The 23213-nt window shown below is 39.0% G+C and overlaps 1 protein-coding gene across 4 annotated transcripts in view; it reads right to left on the minus strand.

Moving 5' to 3' along the window:
- Positions 1-22760, minus strand: part of slc35f4 (solute carrier family 35 member F4) — a 42121-nt gene extending 19361 nt beyond the window's left edge. Inside the window, exon 1 of one of the 4 annotated variants that reach the window (XR_013782420.1) lies at positions 22332-22760. Coding sequence is in view for 2 of the 4 variants with exons in the window: in XM_079386298.1 (XP_079242424.1) it covers positions 22332-22572 (241 nt within the window). In the remaining 2 variants the exon portion in view is untranslated. Of the gene's footprint in view, positions 1-5998; positions 6391-22331 lie in introns of those variants that run through there. The other 3 variants (XR_013782421.1, XM_079386299.1, XM_079386298.1) reach the window with 3 other exon arrangements.
- Between the last annotated feature and the right edge of the window lie 453 nt (positions 22761-23213).

Consider the following 23213-nt stretch of genomic DNA (forward strand, 5'->3'; position numbering starts at 1 on the left):
AATGGTGGATGGGAGAATGAACAGAAGGGAAGAGCGCTAGTATCACAAAGCCAAGATCCGTTATGCTGTAGACTCAGAGTGATCAATTTACACTAGGCCAGGAATAAAAGATGACATGCGCTGGCCCATGGTCACTAGCATAGTGTGCTGGGTCAGCAAGCAAGTCTACACACACACACACACACACACACACACACACACACACACACACTCGCTCAAGCTCACAATGCCACTTTGTTGTTGTGATCCTGCTATCAAGCCATGGATCTCACCCTGACTGAAATACAGGGAACTAGACTTTATAATGAAATTATGTTTACTATGAATTACTATGAATTACTATGGTGAGGGGGCGTTTACACGACACAATAATTTTTTTCAATAAAAAAAATGGGAATGTTTTTTGCGTTTTGGCCTTTCATTTACACGACAAATGTATTTTTGGGGCTAGAAAATGCAAACTTTTAAAAACAGGTTTCAAAGTGGATGTAAATCAACCAAGGCCTTGCTTACTAATATTACAAGGTAAACCACAGAGAGCACAACAATACGCATCACATGCAACACCGCTTCCTTCACAAACTACTATATGAAAACCAAGGTTATTTTGCCACCAGCACAAACTGTATAACATTTTAATGTCTTGGGACGTTTTTTTTTTTTTTTTAAATAAAAATGAATTATGCCTCTGTGCAGCTCGCACACTCAGAGCCAGGCATATGATGCAGCAGTGCATTTACCAAGCGACCAATGGCAATGCCCGTTCAAGATGGATTGTAAATTAAACCAATTACATTACCCATTTTCCGAACAAGCGAGCCAGATTAATGGTTTTGTTTTGAAAGAGAAAAAAAGCATATATACCTGGACTGGTCGAGACAAACTAGAACATTTGGCGAGTCCAATGACCAAGTCCGAGTCCAAACAAGTCCGAGACGACAGAAAAACGTCTCGAGTCCGGACTCGAGTACTACAGCCCTATAATATACATAACTTTTATTTATCATAGTCATTTACCTCTTTATATTCAACATTACACTAATGTCTGATTTGATTCTAACTTTATGAAGACTGGATATATTGGAAATGATGGTATGGTGTTCTTGTACTTTCCATGTGTTTGTCTTGTTGGCTTTTCAAAATCGAAGTATTCTAAATGAGAGCATTAGGAACGGCCTGCACTAACCAAAGTCCTTGTATACTTCAATGAACAGTACACACGACCCTGACCTCACTTTGCATTATTGATTGTTGCTTCATATGACTTTCACCTTTCAAACAAAAAGGTACGTAAATTCAATGATCTATCTATCTATCTATCTATCTATCTATCTATCTATCTATCTATCTATATGTACTGTTTGTATATGACTATACTACATGATATATGAAAGTGTTTATTAAGTGTTTATTTTAGGTGTACAAGTATATCACTGCTTTTTCATTTCACTGAAATTAGTTTTAGTAAATTAGTTCAAATTAAATTGAAACTATAGAATAGTGAGAAAGTTAGAATAGAAAATAATACATTTAAAATGCAAATACTTGTATTCTCTCTATAAATATAAAGTTATAAACTGCATGTACTATATAATAATGCTATTAGAATCAGTTAAGATAAAAATTCTGCAGTCTGACTGAAACTTGCATTGTAATAATGCAGTCATTATAACATCAAGATTTATAAGAAAAAAGTTATGATTTTTTGACTCCAAGATGTCAGATATGAGCACCTTTGTCCTGTCTGATGCTGAGCAATCCTAATTTTTTTTGAGACAGTTGCAGCTAAAACCACAACACAACTCACATGATGTCATTTTTAAAGTGAAAAAAAAACCTTTTTAGACATATTTTATATGGAAAAAAGGGCTCCCACAGTGTGCACCCACACTGACAGACTTTTTATATCCTGCGGATTGGTTGGACAGCTTAACAACCTGCAGAAATCAACAATACCAGGGAACCGCAGGTCCAAGATGTGGAGGCACAGAAATGTCACATCAATGGTAAATCCCTGGTTTACCGCCCCTACATATTTTCACTGCGCTGCACAAAATGCTATTGTTATTTTACAGCAGTGAGATTCATAAGCATAATTTTACAAGAAGACATTTGGAACAGGAATTGGTAATATACACTGAATTATGATGAGCAATTTGGTTGACAAATGTCAAGCAGTGCCACTAAAAGTATTTTTCTTATTATTTCTTAATTGTTTTACCAGTGTCTATGACCTCGTTATATTTGTACTTTTTACTGTCAAAAAGCAAGTTCTGCCACCCCATGTCAGTCAAAAAACAAAATAATAATATGGATGACTGTAACGGTCAGTGGTTGTGGATGAAAGGCGCACGACAAAAGTATAAACAAAAAAAAGAATCTTTTAATAATCAGCTTCAACACACTTACGACTTTGTTAACTTAAGATCCGACAAGGATTGGGACAAAACTGAATGCTTATAAAAGAAACAGGAAACAAAGGAGCAAACTAGATAATTAATCAAACACAGGTGACAAGACTAAATGATGATTACTAATTAACTAAATAAGAACAGGAACTACCAAATAAGGTCAAAACAGAACAAAGGAAAACCGACATGTGACAGATATCGCCCCCCTCCCGGTAGGTGCGTCCCAGCACCGTAACATCGGGGAGGGGGGGCGGGCGTCCTGGAGGCTGGCATAGGATCAGGACAGGGAGGAGAACAGGGAAGCCTCCAGGGCGGATCAGGGTCCTTGGGAGGCCATGGCAGGACTGGAGATTCGGGAGGCCATGGCGGGACTGGAGATTCGGGAGGCCATGGCGGGACTGGAGATTCGGGAGACCATGGCGGGACTGGAGATTCGGGAGACCATGGCGGATCAGGGTCCTCGGGCGACCATGGTGGATCTGGAGCCTTAGGAGGCCATGGCAGGACTGGAGATTCGGGAGACCATGGCGGATCTGGGTCCTCGGGCGACCATGGCGGATCAGGGTCCTCGGGCGACCATGGCGGATCAGGGTCCTCGGGAGGCCATGGCGGATCGGGGTCCTCGGGCGGCCTCGGCGGATCGGGGTCTTCGGGAGGCCATGATGGATCTGGGTCCTTTGTGGCCTTGGCCTTTGGCCTGGCCACACAAACTGAGGCTATATGGCCCCCCCCCCAAAATTTCTTTGGGAAAGTTCCCCTCAGGCGGCCATATTGGAGGAGAGGGCTCTTGGGGGCGCTCCGGAGGAGCGGCCACTTGAGGGCGCACGGGAGGCGCGGAGCTGGACGGAACCAGCGGAGACGAAGGAGAGCTGGACGGGACCAGCGGAGACGCAGGAGGGCGCTCTTGCAGCGCAGACATTTGAGGGCGCTCTTGCAGCGCGGACACTTGAGGGCGCACGGGAGGCACGAAGCTGGATAGTACCAGCGGAGACGAAGGAGAGCTGGACGGGACCAGCGGAGATGCAGGAGGGCGCTCTTGCAGCGCAGGCACTTGGGGGCGCTCTGGCAGCGCGGGCACTTGGGGGCGCTCTGGCAGCGCGGATTCTAAGGGGCGCTCTTGCAGCGCGGACATTAGAGGGAGCAAGGGAGGCGCGGGGCTGGACGGGACCAGCGGGAACCCAGGTGGGCTGGACGGGACCAGCGGGAACTCAGGTGGGCACTTGCGAGGTGCCGGAATTGGTGGGCTCAGACGAGGAGCAGGCACAGGAAGGCGCTGGCGAGGAGCTGGCACTGGAGGGCGCTTGCGAGGAGCAGATACTGGATGGCACTGGCGAGGAGCAGGCACTGGATGGCACTGGCGAGGAGCAGGCACTGGATGGCACTGGCGAGGAGCAGGCACTGGATGGCACTGGCGAGGAGCAGGCACTGGAGGGAATGACATGCCCTCAAACTCAATTAAAATCCCCACTGGTACCTGAACTTCTTCCCTCGGCGGCTCGGGGTGATCCGTCATAGGCGGCGGAATCCTTCTCGTCGCGGACGGCGCAACGTTCATCGCCCCTTGCGGCGGAATCCTCCTCGCCGCGGGCGGAACATTCATCGCCGTGTAGGGCGGGATCCTCTTCGTCGCCGACGGCGCAACGTTCATCGCCCCTTGCGGCGGAATCCTCCTCGCCGCGGGCGGAACATTCCTCGCCGTCTCAGCGAATTTCACTTGGGCGGTGGGTAAGGGCGTGCGGCGAATGGCGACCCGTTCTCCCCAAAACGGGTGGCCTGGGTAAGCCGCGACAGGCAGCCCGACATCCCACGCAGCACGGGCAGGGGCGAGCCGCGAACGGCGGCGTGAACCCCCGCTAACGACGGGCACAAGCTCCAGCATCCTGAGCGTTGATCTCGTCTTTCAGTATGCGGTCGGATCTTCTGTAACGGTCAGTGGTTGTGGATGAAAGGCGCACGACAAAAGTATAAACAAAAAAAGAATCTTTTAATAATCAGCTTCAACACACTTACGACTTTATGTTAACTTAAGATCCGACAAGGATTGGGACAAAACTGAATGCTTATAAAAGAAACAGGAAACAAAGGAGCAAACTAGATAATTAATCAAACACAGGTGACAAGACTAAATGATGATTACTAATTAACTAAATAAGAACAGGAACTACCAAATAAGGTCAAAACAGAACTGAAAGGAAAACCGACATGTGACAATGACATTTATAACGGTTTAACTTTTTATGCTTGAAAGCCTCAGAAAAGAAAAGGCTTTGATATATAAACTGAGGTAACAGCACCTAAAGTTTACACTCTCACTTACATACATTTTAACTTGAAATCTTGATGTAAAGAAAAAACTGAAGGTTGATATCTATGTTATCATGTCAGACTACTGTAAGCATTCTATTTTTAATTTTAATCAGAACCTGTAGAAGTAGTAGTATTAGACAGCACCTTTCATTCATATGTATTTATGAATAAATAAAATAAAAACAAATTAGCAATTTGCTTGTTTGAGAAAAGCAACGTATGTATCATAATTTAAATCAGATAATCAACGTAATCGATATAAATTAAGCATCAGCTATCAGTTATCGATGTAAATCGAGCTACAGCTTCAGGTTTGCATAACAGTACAACCAGGACGTTTTAAAAACTGTGATCAGAAACATTACACAATCCCATAATGCAACAGTGCTGTATGCTACCTGCTGCTACAACCAGAGTCAGCACCAAAACACTAGTGAAAATAATTAGATATCTCTTGTGTGGTAAAACCACATCTTTTCAACTGTATCCCTGAGGATTGAACTGTTCTTTTAAATCTCAACCAAACACAAGAACTCAGACAAACAGTATGATCAACACAATCTTAAATACAAAAATATTCATTTTCAGAAATACAGCATAAATATGGATAAATAATGAAAATAAACACTGAAAATGAACCTTACTGGAATTTATGAAGGGGTAACACTTTACCAAAATGTTTCATTCGTTGACATCACGTAACGACATCAGTTAACATGAACTAACAATAATTTTACAGCATTTAATAGTCTTAGTTAATGTTATGTTTAACATTTAGTAATTCATTTTTAACATTTAAGGTTGTATGTTAACACTAGTTAATGCACTGTGAACTAACACAAATAAACAATGAATTTTATTTTTTAGAGTTAACAAATTGTAAAGTGTTACTCCTGAAGGACAGCTGAAACCGGCATTGTAGTTAAATAAACAATCAGTACATTGTTAAATAAAATGTAATTTAATATTGAAAGTGAGATATAAACTGCTGAGGTGAGTTACGGCTCCTTTTCTGCTTGGTTGCAAAAACACACAAACTTCTGGAAACGAACACACACACAAACACACACTCAACACATTTCACAGCATACTAACTAAACGAGCTAAATGAGCAAACAAACTTCTATCATTTTCATAAAAAAGTTAATTATAACTACTATGCTAATTATAATACTAGTTTATAACTAGACTTCACAAGAACGTTTTCTCAGATTAGCACATTTCTGGGGATAAATTTGTACTTTACATGTAACCAAAACCACACAAATGTTGCATTTTACCTTCAGAGATGGGGCAGGTGAGCACCTGAGCGCTATAGGAGCTGAGAGGGGCCACTCGGGCCGAGTGTTTCTTCATCCTCTCCTCCTTCCTTGGGAGTCCTGAGCTTTTGGAAGTGTGTGTGTGCGTGTGTGTATGAGCGGCACGGCTCACCTCCTCCAACAAACCCACTTCATCCCCACGCACATCTCTCCTGTCACTCCCACAGTCTCTTTCTGGTTCCTCTTGATATCTTTTACTTTGCTCTTCTCCTGCTGCTACTTCTTTCTTTCTGCTAAGAGCCAAACTTACTTCTCTTTCTCTCTGGCTCACACACACTCTCAGCGTGGTACAGTCGTGCTCTAGTGTAGATGTTGCACTGTCATGCTGCTATCGTGCGTCTCCTAGGGAGACTGAACTTCAAGAGTGTGTGGAATGCAATCATCCCCTTCATATCGCTCTCCCTCCGTTTCTCTCTCTCTCTCCCTGTCCCCGCCTCTTCTCCTGCTCAGAGTATCCTTTGCTGTGTTTGGAAGGTAACCAAGCAGCTCGGGCTGATTATGCTGCATAGGCCCCTCTCCCCTTTTTCTCTTTCTCCTCATCGTTCTTTTTGCTTTTCCAGTCTGTCATTTTTCCAGTCAGTTCCATGCCATGTGAGATTGATGAGGCAGTATGAAAAAGATGAGTTATTCAGAAGAGTAAGAAAGTAGCTTTTTTTCTTTTTCTTGCTCTCTCTCCTTGCCCAATCATGCTCTTTCCTTCTTTCATCAGCACTTGTGCTCCACTTGAAGGCCCTCCACTGCTCGCTTTAGCAAAGGTCTTGTCTTGCTGTCTGAGTCTCTGTAGCATTATGCTAATAAAACCGAGTACAGAGCCTTGGGGGACTCCATAAAAAGTCTTGTCTCTGAAAATTCTGTGCGTTCCTGGATGAAATGATACAATATCTCCTGTTAATCACTCAAAGTGTCAGGAAGTGGGAGTCTGGGAACTGTACTTTTGTTTAAGTTGGAATTGCTTTTAGGATATTCATAGCTGATGATTACCATTTGGATAAAATTAAAATTCTGTAATCTTTTACTTGCCCTATTTGGTCTGTCTTCCTGTGGAACACAAAAGAATGTTAACGCTATACTTCTCCATAATATTAAAGACACAGTGACCATAATTGCTATGACTTTCTTTTTTCTGTGGAATAGAAAAGAAGAAATTATGCAGAATGATAGCGCAGCTCTTTGATATACAACAAAAACTGATCTGGGTTAATCAGAACTAAAACTAAAGGTACGTCTCAATTTGTGTATTTCTATTTTTTTACGCATTGAGCTAAACCAGGGGGGTCAAACTCAGTTCCTGGAGGGCCGCAGCCCTGCAGAGTTTTGTTCCAACCCTGCTCCAACACACAAACCATGTAGATTTCAAATAAGCCTGAAGGACTTGATTAGCTGGATCAAGTGTGTGTTTAATTAGGGTTGGAGCTAAACTCTCCAGTTTGACACCTTGGTCTAAACAAATGAATCATATGCAAAAAATCTCACCGCATCTCATACAAAAGATTATATTAAATATCAAAACATTCATAATTATGTTTATGTCAAAATTCTGACTTTAATCTCATAATTATGATTAATGAGGAAAAAAATAATGCAAAACATTTGTGTTGGTGTGAACAGGTATTTATGTAGATTTTAAATTTTTGGTTTGTTTTTCACACACGCTATAGAATGATTTTGTGGTCACTATATGCTTTTGCTTTAGGAAAAAGAGCAGCTTCAACATTTAACAAAGTATCTCCTTTTATGTTCCTTGCAAAAGGTTTGAAATGTCAATGATTTTTATGTTTTGGTGAACTATTTCATAAAAGTTGCTTTATTATGTGAGCTGTACTGTGCTGTGCTGGGATTTTATTGGACTAAAGGGAGTCTTTAAATCACAGACCGATTCAAGTATCGAGTACCCCTTTAGTAGGCCTGCCCGGTCAGAGCAAAGTCCATTACACCCTGTCTGCGGTTTTCATGGCCTTGCATTTAATATGTCTCAATGATGCTTGTTCCAGTGGTCCCAGCCATGCATTCGATTAGCGAAACACCCACACACACCTACATCTGTTTCTTCCCATTTCACACAGCCTTACACAAAATAAAGCTTTCTGCCTCTCATTCATTCACGTTGGCTGGATTTAACACCACACACACAAACACGTACTGCATTGTGATCCAACGCATACTTCTCAATGAAGCTTGTTTGCTTAGCCAGCACTTATTATACTGGCAAATTTGTAGCAGGTTTTTAAGAAGAGTCAGATTTCTAGGATGAGCTCAAAAAGTGTCACCCAACAGCAGTTCTGGTTGTACTATGCCAGAAAATGTACCTCACTGCCACTGTGTTTATTTCCTCCTTGAACAAACAAGTTTGATTTTCAAGCCTCGACTCCTAATCTTAATGTTGCAGAAAGCTTCCTACATTTTACATTACAAATGAATGTGTGTGTGTGTGTATATATATATGAATGTAACTTAACTTTTCTCATTTTTGTAATAACTGCTCCCAAGGTGATTTTTAGCGGATGTATGAAGTCAATTCCCCTTCAGTTCACACCAAAGTCCTATCAGAGTAACAGCAGGTGTAGTACAAAGAATTGTGGTCATGTTCCACTAAGTTACACAACTCTAAATTGCCTAAATGCACCTCTATTCAAAAGTTTTAGGTTGGTAAACAAAATACAGTAATATTGTAAAATATTATTACAATTTAAAATAACTGCTTTCAAATTGAATCTATTTAAAAAAGTGAAGTGACATTCAGCCAAGTATGGTGACCCATACTCAGAATTTGTGCTCTGCATTTAACCCATCCAACGTGCACACACACAGCAGTGAACACACACACACCGTGAACACACACCCGGAGCAGTGGGCAGCCATTTATGCTGCGGCGCCCGGGGAGCAGTTGGGGGTTCGGTGTCTTGCTCAAGGGCACCTCAGTCGTGGTATTGAGGGTGGAGAGAGCACTGGACATTCACTCCCCCCACCTACAATCCCTGCCGGCCGGAGACTCGAACCCGCAACCTTTGGATTACGAGTCCGACTCTCTAACCATTAGGCCATGACTGCCCCCTCAAACATTAAATTAAAAATGTAATTCATGTGATGTGAAGCTGAATTTCTGGCATCATTACTGCAGACTTCAGTGTCACATGAGCCTTCAGACATCATTCTAATATGCTGATTTGATGCTCAAAACTATTTCTTATTATTATCAATGTCAAAAATCTATTTTTGTGGAAACCATGATACATTTTATGTAAAAAGATTCTTTGATGAATAGAAAAGAACAGCATTTATTCATAATAGATTTTATTTGTATTAGTGTAAAAGTCTTTATTGTTATTTTGATCAGTCTTGCTGAAAAGTATTAATTTTTTTATAACTCAAAAAACCTTTCGAACAGTGTAGTAAATTTTATAACTCAAAATAAACTTACAGTGGAACTCAGTTATCAGTGCAATGACCTTCAAGCATTTATATCTATTATAAAGATCCAAATAGTTTTTAGATCCACTGTAATATAATTTAACATAAATGTTTTATTGGACCATGAGTTGTTTCTTTACACATACACAGAAAGTGCTTCTTCAACCCTTTCCCTCTAGTCAATTGAGTTTGCATTCAATCACGTATATAAATATCTTTCCTGTGTGCACATATATACAGCTCTTCAAAACCCTAAAATATAAACCCCAGCCGTGCAAAGAAAGACAGAAATATTGAAAGACAGATTAATATTTCTGCAGTTGAAATATAAGCTTATATTACATATTCACACACTAGATGATGGATTTTGTGTCAAGACTCCATATATTTGCTGATGCCAAGAAGAAAATTAAACCACAGCCTTTTTAATGACTTATCTTTTCTCTCGCTGATATATTATTAAAGTACTGCAGACACTAAACTATAATCAACTCCTCCTGTACGGAAAATAAAAAAAGCACAAATATGGACCTATACTGAGTAGTGGTTTTATTTTCAACCTCTTTTTTTCAAACGGACACCTGCCATTCGAGATGCCTGTTGTTTCATCCCAATGTCCCCCTCCTCTTGCGTCCTGCCATAGCAACGCCTGGCCCTTGTGTTCCACCTTCGACGCTGTCATCGCAGCCCCATTCAGAACCTTTGTCATTTAGATCAGTGCCATGTTCCTCCACCATTGTCCACAAACCTGCTGCGTCCTTTATGTGCGTCTATTAGCTGCGTTCTACAAGACGCAAGCGAGATGAGAGGGGAATAGTGCACCCACACGCTACGAGTATTACACACACTTCATAACCAATTCGTCCAAACCCCATAAAAGACTTACATTAGTGGAGGAGCTGTGAGATTTGCATAAATATGAACTTTGTTGTCTTTATCGCTTTAGAATCAAGATTACCATTTTGAAAATAAATTCTAAAGGTCAGGCTACAGCGGGTTGGACACAACCTGGTCTTTTCTGTTAACAGATACGGAAGCCCATTTCTGCTGCATAAGAAAGAAAGTCATGCTTTGGTGAATCTAAATTATAACATAGAAAGTCATATGATATATCAAAATGAAATATGAGATACTAAGCTATAATGAGATAAAAAGAGACAAAAAGTAAAAATTATGAGATACTAAGTCAATTACGTGATAAAAAGTCAATTATAAGATGTTAAGTCATACTTTTGACATAATTGTATGTAATAATTTGGACTTTTATCTCATAATTATGATTCAGTATCTCATAATTACACTATAAAAATGGTATGATCATTAAGTCATGACATGTTTTACATTACATTAATCAAAGTTAAGCAATTTTTACTCTTTTTTTTTAAACAAGTTCTACAAGATTCAACTGATGTTTTTAAGTCAGTTTAATGTCATTTAAGTTGAAATGACTTATACAGCTAAATTAATTGTACTTAAAAATGTACTTTATTGTACATTAATTGTACTTTTTTTACAGTTAGTATCTCTTTTTTTCCCAAATCATTTGTTATGTGGCAGAAATAGGCTTCCATAAGCACATATTACATCAACTAATTTATTGATCAAGTTTTCAGATAATTAGTTATCAAAACATCTTGTGGTTTGAAGCAGCAAATTGGATGTGGAGGTCAATTTTCTGCTGGTTAATTTTAGCAGTTAAGCCCTTCTGGTAGATGCTTCAACTAAAATGTTTTTGCAAATAAGTGCCATGAGCAAAGATGGCCATGTCCAAGTTGTTACTTTTAGAGTTGCAAATACTGGAATGCTAACAGTTAGCTAGAACCACTGTAAAATGAGAAGAGTGACACCTTTTGGCCAGGCAAAGGGGTTGCAGCTCCTCTATGAACTCAAACCTTATGATTTGTTATTGCCAGATTTGATTTGTTGTCATTCCCCAACCCTAATGCTAACCAAATATGAACCTTGGTAGCAGCAAATGTGCACATGAACAATATTAACCCCGTAAATGTGTATGTGTGTGTGATTCAGCATTCTGAGTAAGTGGGATTATGACTGTATCATCATGAATCAATAAAAGCGTGCAGAGATATTTGTCAAATGACCAGATGGGGGCAGCACAGGAGTGCACAGAAAGTATAAAAGTATTATATATTCTGGAAATGTTGTGCTGATGCAGCATATAAACATGTTTCCTCCATTTAAAAACAAGTCACAAATACTGACGAGAGATTTACTAAGGCTGAAAGGTTTTGTGATAATTATTATGATCATAATCACAACAATTATAACTCCAATACACCCTGTAGGAAATGTCTGAAAACATTATGACCATAAGAGAAGTCCAAAAGTTTGGAAACGCCCCTGGCAAAAGTGGGGTTTTGGACAACATCAGCAGTAATTAATATTATTTTGTCATGACTTTGCATTAATAAGGGACAACACAAATTATGCAAACATTTTATTAAATAAATAACATATAAAATACTAGAGCTGCTTATAATTCATCTCTAAACTGTGTTCTGATTGGTCTGTTGTGTCCTAACATTAATTGGCAATCAATTTAGTTATACATATATATATATATATATTTTTTTCTCTCTCTCATAAATTCACTATAAACCTAAAAAGTATTTGAAAAAGTTTTAAGTTCTAACACAATTTGTTTTCAGTTGTAACTTGCTTCGACATGTATCTATTGTAACAACATACAGACAAGTGCCCACATTAATGGGCTCAGATGTTGTGATATTTTTAGGCATTCTTTTTTTTTTTTAAACGAGTCAACGACACCTTTTTAGAGCAGTGTCAAAAAAACTGAATTTGTGTATTCAACCACAAATGGGCACTTTGACTTCTCAAGGGGTTATTATAGTTAACTAAACCTAAAACCAAAACCATAAAAAAATGTTCCTTGAAATGGAATAAACAAAAACTGAAATAAAAACTTTTTAAACAACTACACCAACTAAAACTATAGAAATGAACAAAAACATTATAGATTTGTTTAAAAAATAAAGCTAATAAAAGTCAAAAATATACTTAACTAAAATTCAAATGAAAAAGAAAATGTAATAATAGCATCTTAATGATACTAAAAATAATGCTGACTTGAAGTGCGAACATTATTTTCTATTTGGGTTAATGATTCAGGAACGATTGGTTACGTCAGCTGTCTGTTCTGAAGTCTGTAAAGCTCCCAAGTGAGACTACAGTTAACAGCGTCTCTCTGGCTAAGTAGATGAGAAGAGCCCCATTAGGCCTGTAGCTAAAAGTAGCTCTCTAGGCGAGGTGGTCTGGGCTGAGATGGAGGGGGGCATTCATGCGCTGCAGTTACGTTTAGATGATTGGGTCACATTGACCATCTCTGTGTAAGAGAGCTCAGAAGACAACAGATGACACCAACCATGGCCGCATTAATGCACGGGCTTACCTGGGCTTAAGCCCAGGGCCCCGGGCTGGCGGGGGGGCCCGGTGATGCCGGAAAAAAAAATTAACCGCATTTTATAATAAATTGACAGTCCCTTTAAAATTACGCTTTATCGCTTTGCTTTGAATGCCTGTGCTTGAATGCAGTTCCTGCGCGACAAATGTCAGTCAAAATCTCTCACTTACTGAACCCTGCAATCATCAGTGGCCTTTATATGTTCTGTCTGAAATCCAATAAAAATATCCATTATTGCTTAACGTTTCTGAACGCGTCCAGTGATTGGCCTGTATCGAATTCACATGTGACGTACTCACGTTGAATTCTTAATAAGCAAACTGCCGCCATCGAGTCAAATGGATGAGTTGATGAGATGTCTCGAAAATACGAAAGCGGGTCTCAAAAGAGAAAAATAGCAAAAAGTAAAGTTGAACGTCAGTCAAATTTGTTGACAAAAATTCCCAAGCTCACGGCATATTTTAACACAGGCATAGGAGAAGATGAAGACGAAGATCATGGCGAAGGGGGAAGGCAATCACCACCAATTACTGGTAGGTCATATGCTAGCAGTAGCTAGATTCAGTAGGCTATAATTAGTCAACTAATTAACTTGTTTCTCATCTTAAAATAGTTGAGTTTGCAGTAGCCACTACACACGCTGTGGATAATATTTTTTTTATGATCCAAACGCGATGCTGATGTGAACGATTCTGCATAAATGTAATTAAATAGGAATATCCTACATATTAACAAACAAATAAAGTACTCTTGTTATAGGCTATATTAATAAAGACAAGTTGTGTATGCCTTTCAGGGCTCTACAATGCGACCATTTCAGTCGCATTTGCAATATTAAACAAGAAGTTAATATTAAGGGACTTAACGTTACATTGTCTGACAATAACAATTGATTTTGCTCTATTTCGTCAAGGTAAGTTAAATAGTTTCAAACAAAGTCCCCAAAGATTTAGGGAGCACACTGCCAGAGCCGAGCCTCTGCCAAGCAAACACAGCGGTATTTTGTTTATGAATGAACCTGCGTTTTTAAAGGAATCTAGTGAGCCAATGATCAGCCGTTCGAACGAATCAATTGAATTAATGATTCAGTGAGAAAACAGTGACTTGCCGCCACCTGCTGGCCATTTTATTTTTTCAAAGTATCATTTCAGTTATTTAAATCATTTCAATAAAACAAATTTCAATTTCAAATTTTTATATTTAAAACATTAATCTCACAACATTGTTATGAATTTAAAACACCCACGCCACCTCTGAGCCTCTTTAAATGTCTGTAAATATACCTATATGCCTCTGTGTTCTTCTGTGCCATCTTTAGTGGAAATTAATTTTATTATTTATTTCTTTTGATTGGTAACTCATTCTTCTTATTCTATTGTTTTAATTAGAAATTTTGGAAAAGATTATTATTCATTAGATTTTTTGAATTTGACATAAAATGATATACTTTTAATAAAGTTAGAAAAAATGCCACAGTAAATCACTTTAAGAGACAAATATTACCTTGGAATGTGATTTTTGTCATTGATCAGAAGGTGCTTCTGAATTTTTTGACTGTGCTCCTAAATATTTAAAAATAAAAATATTAAATAGCCTTTTTGTGTGTGGTTTTTATTTAAAAAATTTTTTTTATCTTACACAGCCCCAGCCCTGGATGATGAACCACGCACCTCTGACGTCCTAAATGACTGCATTGAGGAAAGCTTGGAGAGTAACGCAGCAAGTGAACAAGTTCTAACTTCACCCTCAAATCAACCGGATTACACAAACACAGATCCAGGTTGCTGGGGCTGCATTAAAGAAGAAGCAAGGGAATACTGGATTGAGAAAGGACCTTTAATATGCCAGAACAGAAATTCTGATTTTTCTGTGTCAGAAAAACAGTACAAACACCAGAAACGGAGTTTTTCCAAAAGTCTCTTCTCACGCAAGCTTGCAAATGGTGAATCTGTGTCACGTGAATGGATGCTTTATTCTCCATCAAAGGGATGTGCATTTTGTTTTGTGTGCCTCTTGTTTTCTGAGAAGAAAGATTCCCCATTTTCCTCCTGCGGCTTTAATGACTGGAAGCATGCACAACAGCGTGTGGCTGAGCATGAGAGTTCTGAGTCACATCACAAGTGTATGTATGTTTGGACATGTCGAACTGCACAGAAAGGACAGATTGACAACGAACTACGAGAACAGTTTCAGACAGAATGCCACTACTGGGTTAGTGTACTCCAAAGGGTTGTGGCTGTTGTGAAGTTCCTAGCTGAGCGTGGACTTGCATTTCGAGGGGAGACGCATGTTTTTGGTCAGCAAAACAATGGCAATTACTTAGGATTGCTCGAACTGATTAGTCAATTTGATCCATTTCTCAGTGATCACATTGCTCGCTTTGGAAATGCCGGTAGAGGCACACCATCATACTTATCAACCACTACTTGTGAAGAATTTGTGAAATTAATGGGAGAAAAGGTTTACTCAGAAATAATTAACAGAATCAAACTGGCTAAGTATTTTGCTGTAAGTGTTGACTCAACTCCAGATATTGCACATACTGATCAACTGACTGTCATTATGCGCTACATCTCACCTGAAGGTGTGGTTCAAGAGCGGTTTGTAACCTTTTTGCCAATAACAAGTCACACAGGTGAATCCATTTTTAATTCAGTCATTGAAGTTTTGAATGAAATGGGCATTGACATACAAAACTGTCGAGGTCAGTGCTATGACAATGGCAGCAACATGGCTGGCTTGTATAAAGGAGTCCAGGCTCGCATACGGGAGATCAACCCATTGGCAGAATGGGTTCCGTGTGCTGCTCATTCTTTAAACTTGGTCGGAGTAAATACAGTAGACTGTTGCCTAGAGACAAATGGGTTTTTTGCTTTTATTCAGAATCTTTTCAACTTTTTCTCAAAGTCTACATGGCGTTGGCAAATTCTAACTGCTGGACTACAGTGCAATGACAGAGGGAGAGTAGAGACACTTAAATCTTTATCAGAGACAAGATGGTCAGCACATTCCCAGGCAGTACACGCATTGTATATAAACTATGAATGCATTCATGGCACTCTTAAAACAATTGCAGAAGATGAAAACCAAAATATGACTACACGCAGCGAGGCAGAAACTCTCCATAACCAAATGGACAATCTTGAGGTGGCTTTCCTTACTACTATGTGGGACGCTATTCTAAGGCGGTTTCAGCATGTCAGTGAGTACCTGCAAAAAGTGGAAATGGACCTCTCACAAGCACATGAGCTCATTTCATCACTAAGAGACTTCGTCTCTGGTCTTCGTGATCAGTTTGACATGTTTGAGGAGAGAGCAAAGAAAATGTCACAAAGTGTCACACAAAACTACAAGGCAGACACACAGAGAACCAGGCGGCGCAAGAAACAAGCAGACGAGTCATCAGGACCAGATTGTGACATTGCAATGTCAGGTAGACATAAATTTGTTGTCAAAGTTTTTAATGTCATCATTGATAAACTTGTTGCAGAGGTAAGCAAGAGATGTGAGGCCTACAAAGAACTGGACAACACATTTGGATTTTTGAACAAGGTCACTGAACTCTCGCCACAACAAATTCGTTCATCTGCCACAATGCTTCAAAAGAAATATAGTTGTGACTTACAAGAAGATTTAGTTGATGAATTCGAACATTTTAGGGAATACATCAGGAATACAGATGTAAAATCAGCGAGTCAGTGTTTACAGCTAATCCGAAAAAGGAACATTCACACCGTATTCCCAAATGTGGACATTGCCCTGAGGATTTTTTTAACTATACCAGTAACAAATGCAACTGGAGAACGTTCTTTTTCAAAGTTGTCATTGGTAAAAAACAGACTCAGATCGACAATGGCACAAGAAAGACTTAATCATCTGACATGCATGTCAATCGAAAGTGACATACTAAGGGGGTTGAACTTTTCTGATGTCATAAGAGATTTTTCATCCCAAAAAAGCCGAAGGAAACCTTTGTAATGTACTCCCTATGATCTGATTAATTTATAGCAGGGGTGGCGAACTCCGGTCCTGGAGAGCTGCAGCCCTGCAGAGTTCAGCTCCAACCCTAATTAAAACTCTCCTGCATGTAGCTTTCAAGTAACCCTTCAGACGTTGATTAGCTTGTTCAGGTGTGTTTGATTTGGGTTGAAGCAAAACTCTGCAGGGCTTCGGCTCTCCAGGAGCGACGTTCGCCACCCCTGATTTATAGCATTAAAAGGAACATGTTCAGACAGTAAGATTTTTTGTAAATTGTTTATAGGAAATTATAAATGAAAGAGTGAAATTTTATATATGAAAGTTTAGATCCTTTATTGCATTTATTTCTGAAAAACAAAGGGCCAATTTGTTTGCAAGATGGAGCCGATGTAGAATGTAGTTCTAAGTAGCCTGTGCCCATGATCTGATTAATTTATATAAATAATAGAAACATGTTCAGACAGTATCATTTTTGTATATTGTTTATTTGAAATTATAAATGAAACAGTGAATTTTTTTATATGAAAGTTTATCGCATTTATTTCTAGAAAACAAAAGGCCAATTTTTTTGCAAGGAGTCGATAGCCTGTGCAAAATATGTGCATAGTTCATGCAATGATATTTGTGTATGTTGTACATGAATCTTGATGACTTATTGGTTTCGATATTTTGTTATGGCATTTATTTCAGCAAAATAAAAGGCTGATAACTTGCACTTTGTGATTATTAAGATTGTGTGAATGTAGGCTGTATTTCTGGTGGATGAAGGGCCCCACAAGTGGTAAAGCCCAGGGGCCCCTTACAGTGTTAATGCGGCCCTGACACCAACAGATTGTTTCTGGCAAAGGCTTTGCTGGATGATTCTTTCTTGGTCTTATTCAAGATGGGTTTGATGGCTTTTTCAGCTAATTAGCAAACAGTTGCAAAAGTTTCCAGCGTGTAAGCTTGTTGTAGGATCTGTGCAAGACAGCATATGCATGTTGTAAAGCTGCAGCAGATATTTCAGCCAGTCTGATCTGATGCAACTACATCCAGCTGGTAGGAAAGTCCCATCATGGGTTGGTTAGGAGCTGCTGAGGTTCAGTAGCTTCAAGTTATAATGTACATTAGGACATGAACTAATTTCCCCTTACATTTTACTTTTACAACATTCATGATGAACAGAACATGCAAGAATCAAACTTTTGGTGTAAGAGCTTATTTTGTGCAATAAACCAAAAACCAATGGAAAATTCTGTTGAGGGAGCCAAGGCGATGCTGATGCACATTGGTCTACAAAAAACAGTATTTATTATTTAAACTGTTATTAACAAAGTTACAGTGTCCAACCTAATGGTAGCTAAGAGCAGTGCAGTGTCTCGTTTTGCATAATTTGTGCTCATTGCATTGAGTGAATTGTGAATTGTAAAGTGACCACATATAATTTACCAGGTGATATCGGTATCCTTAATGTTAATCCAAGAAAAAATAAACTAAATAAATAAATACAGAATATAGATAAAATCCCTCACCGCTCTTGACTGAATAACTTAGATTTAACAACTATTAATCTATCAACTGATACAGTAAAGAATATGCAATGTTATTTTACTTCTGATTATTCAATTTCTGTACTTGAACACCTATAAATCTAAAACGCTCTTTTAATTTGTATCTTTGTTCTATTGATTTATTTGTAGTTAAAAGTGAGGAGAAAAAAGTTAAATATAGATGAAAAATCACAGAAGCAGTGCCTCCATAGCACATGGTCACCCTGTCAGTGGGGTAATAATATATGGTTTCTTTTCTCTAGATTATTGGGTCACACACACCTTTATAGCTTATAGCTGCTGATTGATTGCCAATTAATTTTAAAACACAATAGACCAAGCAGAACACAGTTCAGAGATGATTTATCAATAGCTATTTTTCATGCAGAGTCATCACAAAATAATAAGGATTTATGATGATGTTGCCCAAAATCCCTCTTTGCCTGGGGCGTTTCCAAACTTTTGGACGGCAGTGTAGATATGCACATATATTACACTATGAGTGTCACCTACACAAATCTGCCAGTCAAATACATATCATTTTATATTTTCAAATAAAAACGATACATTAATTTAAATATATATTAGAAATATACAAAAACATAGTATTTGTTGCTTTTTGAAATTGTGCAAACATTAAATGAAACTGGAATTTTAATTTATACTGGAAAAGAAAAGGTCCAACAAACACTAATGGTTAAGATGCTCTTGAGGATGACCTTCAGCTTCCATGTCCCGGTCAGAAAGCCTCCCCAAAAATGTGTTTTAGGTTTTTGGGCTTTGACATCAATTACAGACAGAGTACACTTAAAAAAAATAAAGGTGCTTCACGATGCTTTCACGTTCCCTCTCGGGGCAAGGAGACACGGAGATATCCAAACCAGGTTTTTATTGTAATTCCAACTGTGCAGACCATGGAGCTTGGATGATTGACAAACAATACAGGACATGGGAGACACGGAGACACAGGGCTTAAGAACACAGGGAAATTAACGAGGAAGAACAGAAACAGGTGCGGGGCAATCAAACACAGGGCTAGGGACTAATCAACTAATGAACATGGAACGAGGACAGGAACAGGAAGGCCAAATATGGACACGAGAGGCGGGGGAACACGAGACACAGACTGACAGATGCCATAGAAGAACCTTTTTATCTAAATGGTTCCATAAAGAACCTTTAACATCTGAAGAACCTTTCTGTATTGCAAAAGGTACTTTGTGGCAAAAAAAGGTTCTCCAGAAGAAAGAGATGGTTCTTTAAAGAAACTTTGACTAAATAGTTCTTTGTGGAACGAAAAATGGTTCTTCTATGGCATCGCTGTGAAGAACCTTTTGATGCACCTTCATTTTTAAGAGTGTACAGACAGAGTTCTTTGGGATGGATGGTGATTACAACTAGTTCTGTTAAATAATAGTGCTTTCACATTGTTCATCTTGCCTGTCTATGACTGACACTTTAATTCACTGCATATACTGCTGAGTCAGGTCTTAAAACAGTGGTGAGCATATAGTCTCTGAGGAAACATTTCAATGTGACACCTTCGCATAAAAAAAAAAAGTCTTCTAAAAACCTTTTTGGACTTTTAAAGAGATTTTTGGTTGAGCACAGTAAAAAACAACAAAAATGTTTTACAAAACTGCCTTCTTCATTTGAAAAGCCATTTGAATAGATTGTCCCCATTGCTTTTAGCTTTAATTGGCATATCTGGCACAGACCATCATGTGTGATGTGCTTATGTAACAAAACGAGTGCCAAAGATGAATGCAGCGCCGAGTTAACGTTACCATCTACCGTCCTCAGGGACTCAGAGACATTACACACAAATGCATGCACACATACACTACACACTGATATGCATTAGACATGATTCATGTACTTACATACTGCAACAATGTAATAATGGCACACTAGAGACACTACTGTCCCTGCACTGGCCATTGTGTGATATGTGCACTTACACTTGGCCACAATAATAATAAACATCATTCAAATTGCATATTTACAACAGCGGAACATCATATCTGTCCTGTGCCAAGACTCTTTCGATTGCATAAAAATAGACCGAGGCATTGAAATTCAGGAATGGCACACAGACTATAATTAGGATCCAATCATCACTCTACTCCATTCACACTGTCATTTTAATAAGTGTTCAACAAATGTCTTTCAACCTGTGCATTTTGTCTAACCACACATCTTGCAATGTGTATGATTTCTTGTTTACTTGTAATTACTATCATTGCATTTATGAGTGCTGTGCAGTATGATTTAGCTTTATTTATAAACAGGTAATAAAAGCCATATGTATTTAGCCAACCACACAGCTGACTTCATATATTTCCAAGATATTTATATTTGTTGACACTAAATTACTTCACTACTGGATCTGAATTGTCTATAAAGAGGCATTTTATTATTATATCATCTGTTATATTATTTGTTACATTTTGAATAGTTTTAATCTAATTCATTCTTTATTTTCTATTTTTATTTATTATTTATATAATAATATATTTATTTCTTATATCTACTTCTATCATGTTAATCTTATCCTGTTATATTTTACATTATTCCATAGCCTACTGTTACATTCAAAACTTTGACAGAAAGTTCTACCGACTGAATTCATGTGTTGTTCAGATTTATGCAGTAAGCACATAACTTGTAGTCTTTTGTTACTCTGCCAGACAATGAAGTTCATGGCTTCAGATATAGAGGAATGTATTCCAACAAAAATCACATGCATTTTATGAAGAAATGAAAGCCATTACACATATAAACTTAACGAATAGATGTTCATTTCGATGATTTGTTAGTTTTTATTAGCTGTCAGTTTCATGCATCACATGCATTAGCCCACAATGTTTATACAGTAGCCCAATCTCCTCTTGCTAGCACAAAGCATCATTGACCGTTACCACGGCAACCACTTGGTCTTCAGCATCCCACACCGCTTCTTGCAGGACATGTGAACGTGAAAAATGCTTAATGTGGCTTAAAGTACAATGACTAATTCAGGATACAGTATTATTGATCATGCATACAGGCAAGCATAAGAACCCAGAATTTGAACACAACACCCAAAGTTGCATGTTAAGCGTTATAGAAAATGCTGCATAAGAGTTGTTGTTTTGCGTTGCATTCATATTTTGGGTCCACCTGAATGCCTGTACATACAGTATGCATGATCATTAAGTTATGTACTGAATTTGTCTCAATCTGTCTTTGTACTTCAAGCCACATTAAGCATTTTTCAGGTTAAGTGTTTGTCCTGCAAGAAGCGGTGTGGGATGCTGAAGACCAATCGGTTGCCGTGGTAACGAACAATGATGCTTTGTGCTTTTGAAATGAGATGGCTTACTGTATGAAGCATGTGATGCATGAAAGGGACAGCTAATAAAACTAATAGATCAATGAAATAGACATCTATAAATTAAGTTTATATGCGTAATGGCTTTCATTCCTTCATAAAATGCCTGTATTTCTTAACTGAAATATTAGTCTTGAATGTTTGAAGCCGTAACTATCGGGCAGAGTAACTTGCTGGTACGTGCTACAAATTAACAAGACTACATGCAGATAATTGATCTGAAATCGTTATTTAATTAATAGATTATACAGTTTTAGATTACAGAACAAGCGCTGTTTGCGATGTTCCTGCATGGTTTTGACCAGCAGATGTCGCTAGCGTGCCGCCACTCATGCACTGCGCATGCGCGGAGTAAGTCTTTATTTCGAGAAAGTTTTTCATTATTACCAGAAAACTAAGTCATTATTATGAGAGAGTATCTCATTATTATGAGAAAATATCTCATTATTATGACTTACTGAATTATATTTTTTCTTAAGGTGGAGGGAACGGGCTTCCATAGTTTCCTTTACATTCATATTCATAGACATGCATTTGTTATTGCGTGTGTTTTTGAACACTTACTTCTGTGGCTGGAGTATCCGGGCTTATAGCCGTAATAACCGGTGATTCGTAAAATCCGATCCTCAATGTCACGGACCCCGTTGGCCGTCACTTCAGGCGCATCCCAGCTGTTGTTCACCTGCGGAGACGCCTTGCCCGGTAGGTGCGGACTCTTGCCCGCTAGGTACGGACTCTTGCCCGGTAGGTGCTCCAGGCGAAAGCAGGGCTCCTCTCCTGAATTCTGGATCTCCGTGCTGCTCATTTTACCTCCGCACGGGCAAAACGGCACCTTTTAGGTTACAAGCGAAAACCATAAGAAACCCGCTGTTGGGAGCATCACCCGATTCAAATTCCTGCACACATCGCTTTGAGGAGTCGCTCAGGGTTGTGTGAAACTTGTCCAGCGCCGTTCATGCATCAGACAGCAGGGGGCGTCACGCTGCTCCGAACAGATGGCAGCAAGCACTGGGAGGTCCGATTCTTTTTGACGAATCGGTTCGTTCGGACGGTTCGTTTCGGTGAACTGTTTCATAAAAACGATTCACCGATTCGTTTCAGTTGTCGTCGTTTTATTTTTTGTGGTAAAATGCATTTTTGCATATTGTATGTTAACTTTAGTAATGTGTTTTGATTGTGTGTTTTTACAATAAGCGGCTTTGTTTTTGGGATATATAACCCACTTCACACGCACAGTTTTACTCCTGTGATTCACAAACGCGATTCGGTTCGAATGAATCAATAGAAAGAACCCGTTCAAAAGAACGATTCGCTCGAGATTCGGGTATCACGGTAGAGTGGACGCAGTGGAGTGCCGTCGTTATTACAAAAGAGGAGACACGAGTGCATCGTGGTGGTGCTGTAATCATGTTACTATTGGGCTCCTCCCTGAAATATTTTAGCATG

The sequence above is a fragment of the Barbus barbus genome, assembly GCF_936440315.1.
Source record: "Barbus barbus genome assembly, chromosome: 30".
Classification (NCBI taxonomy): Eukaryota; Metazoa; Chordata; class Actinopteri; order Cypriniformes; family Cyprinidae; genus Barbus; species Barbus barbus.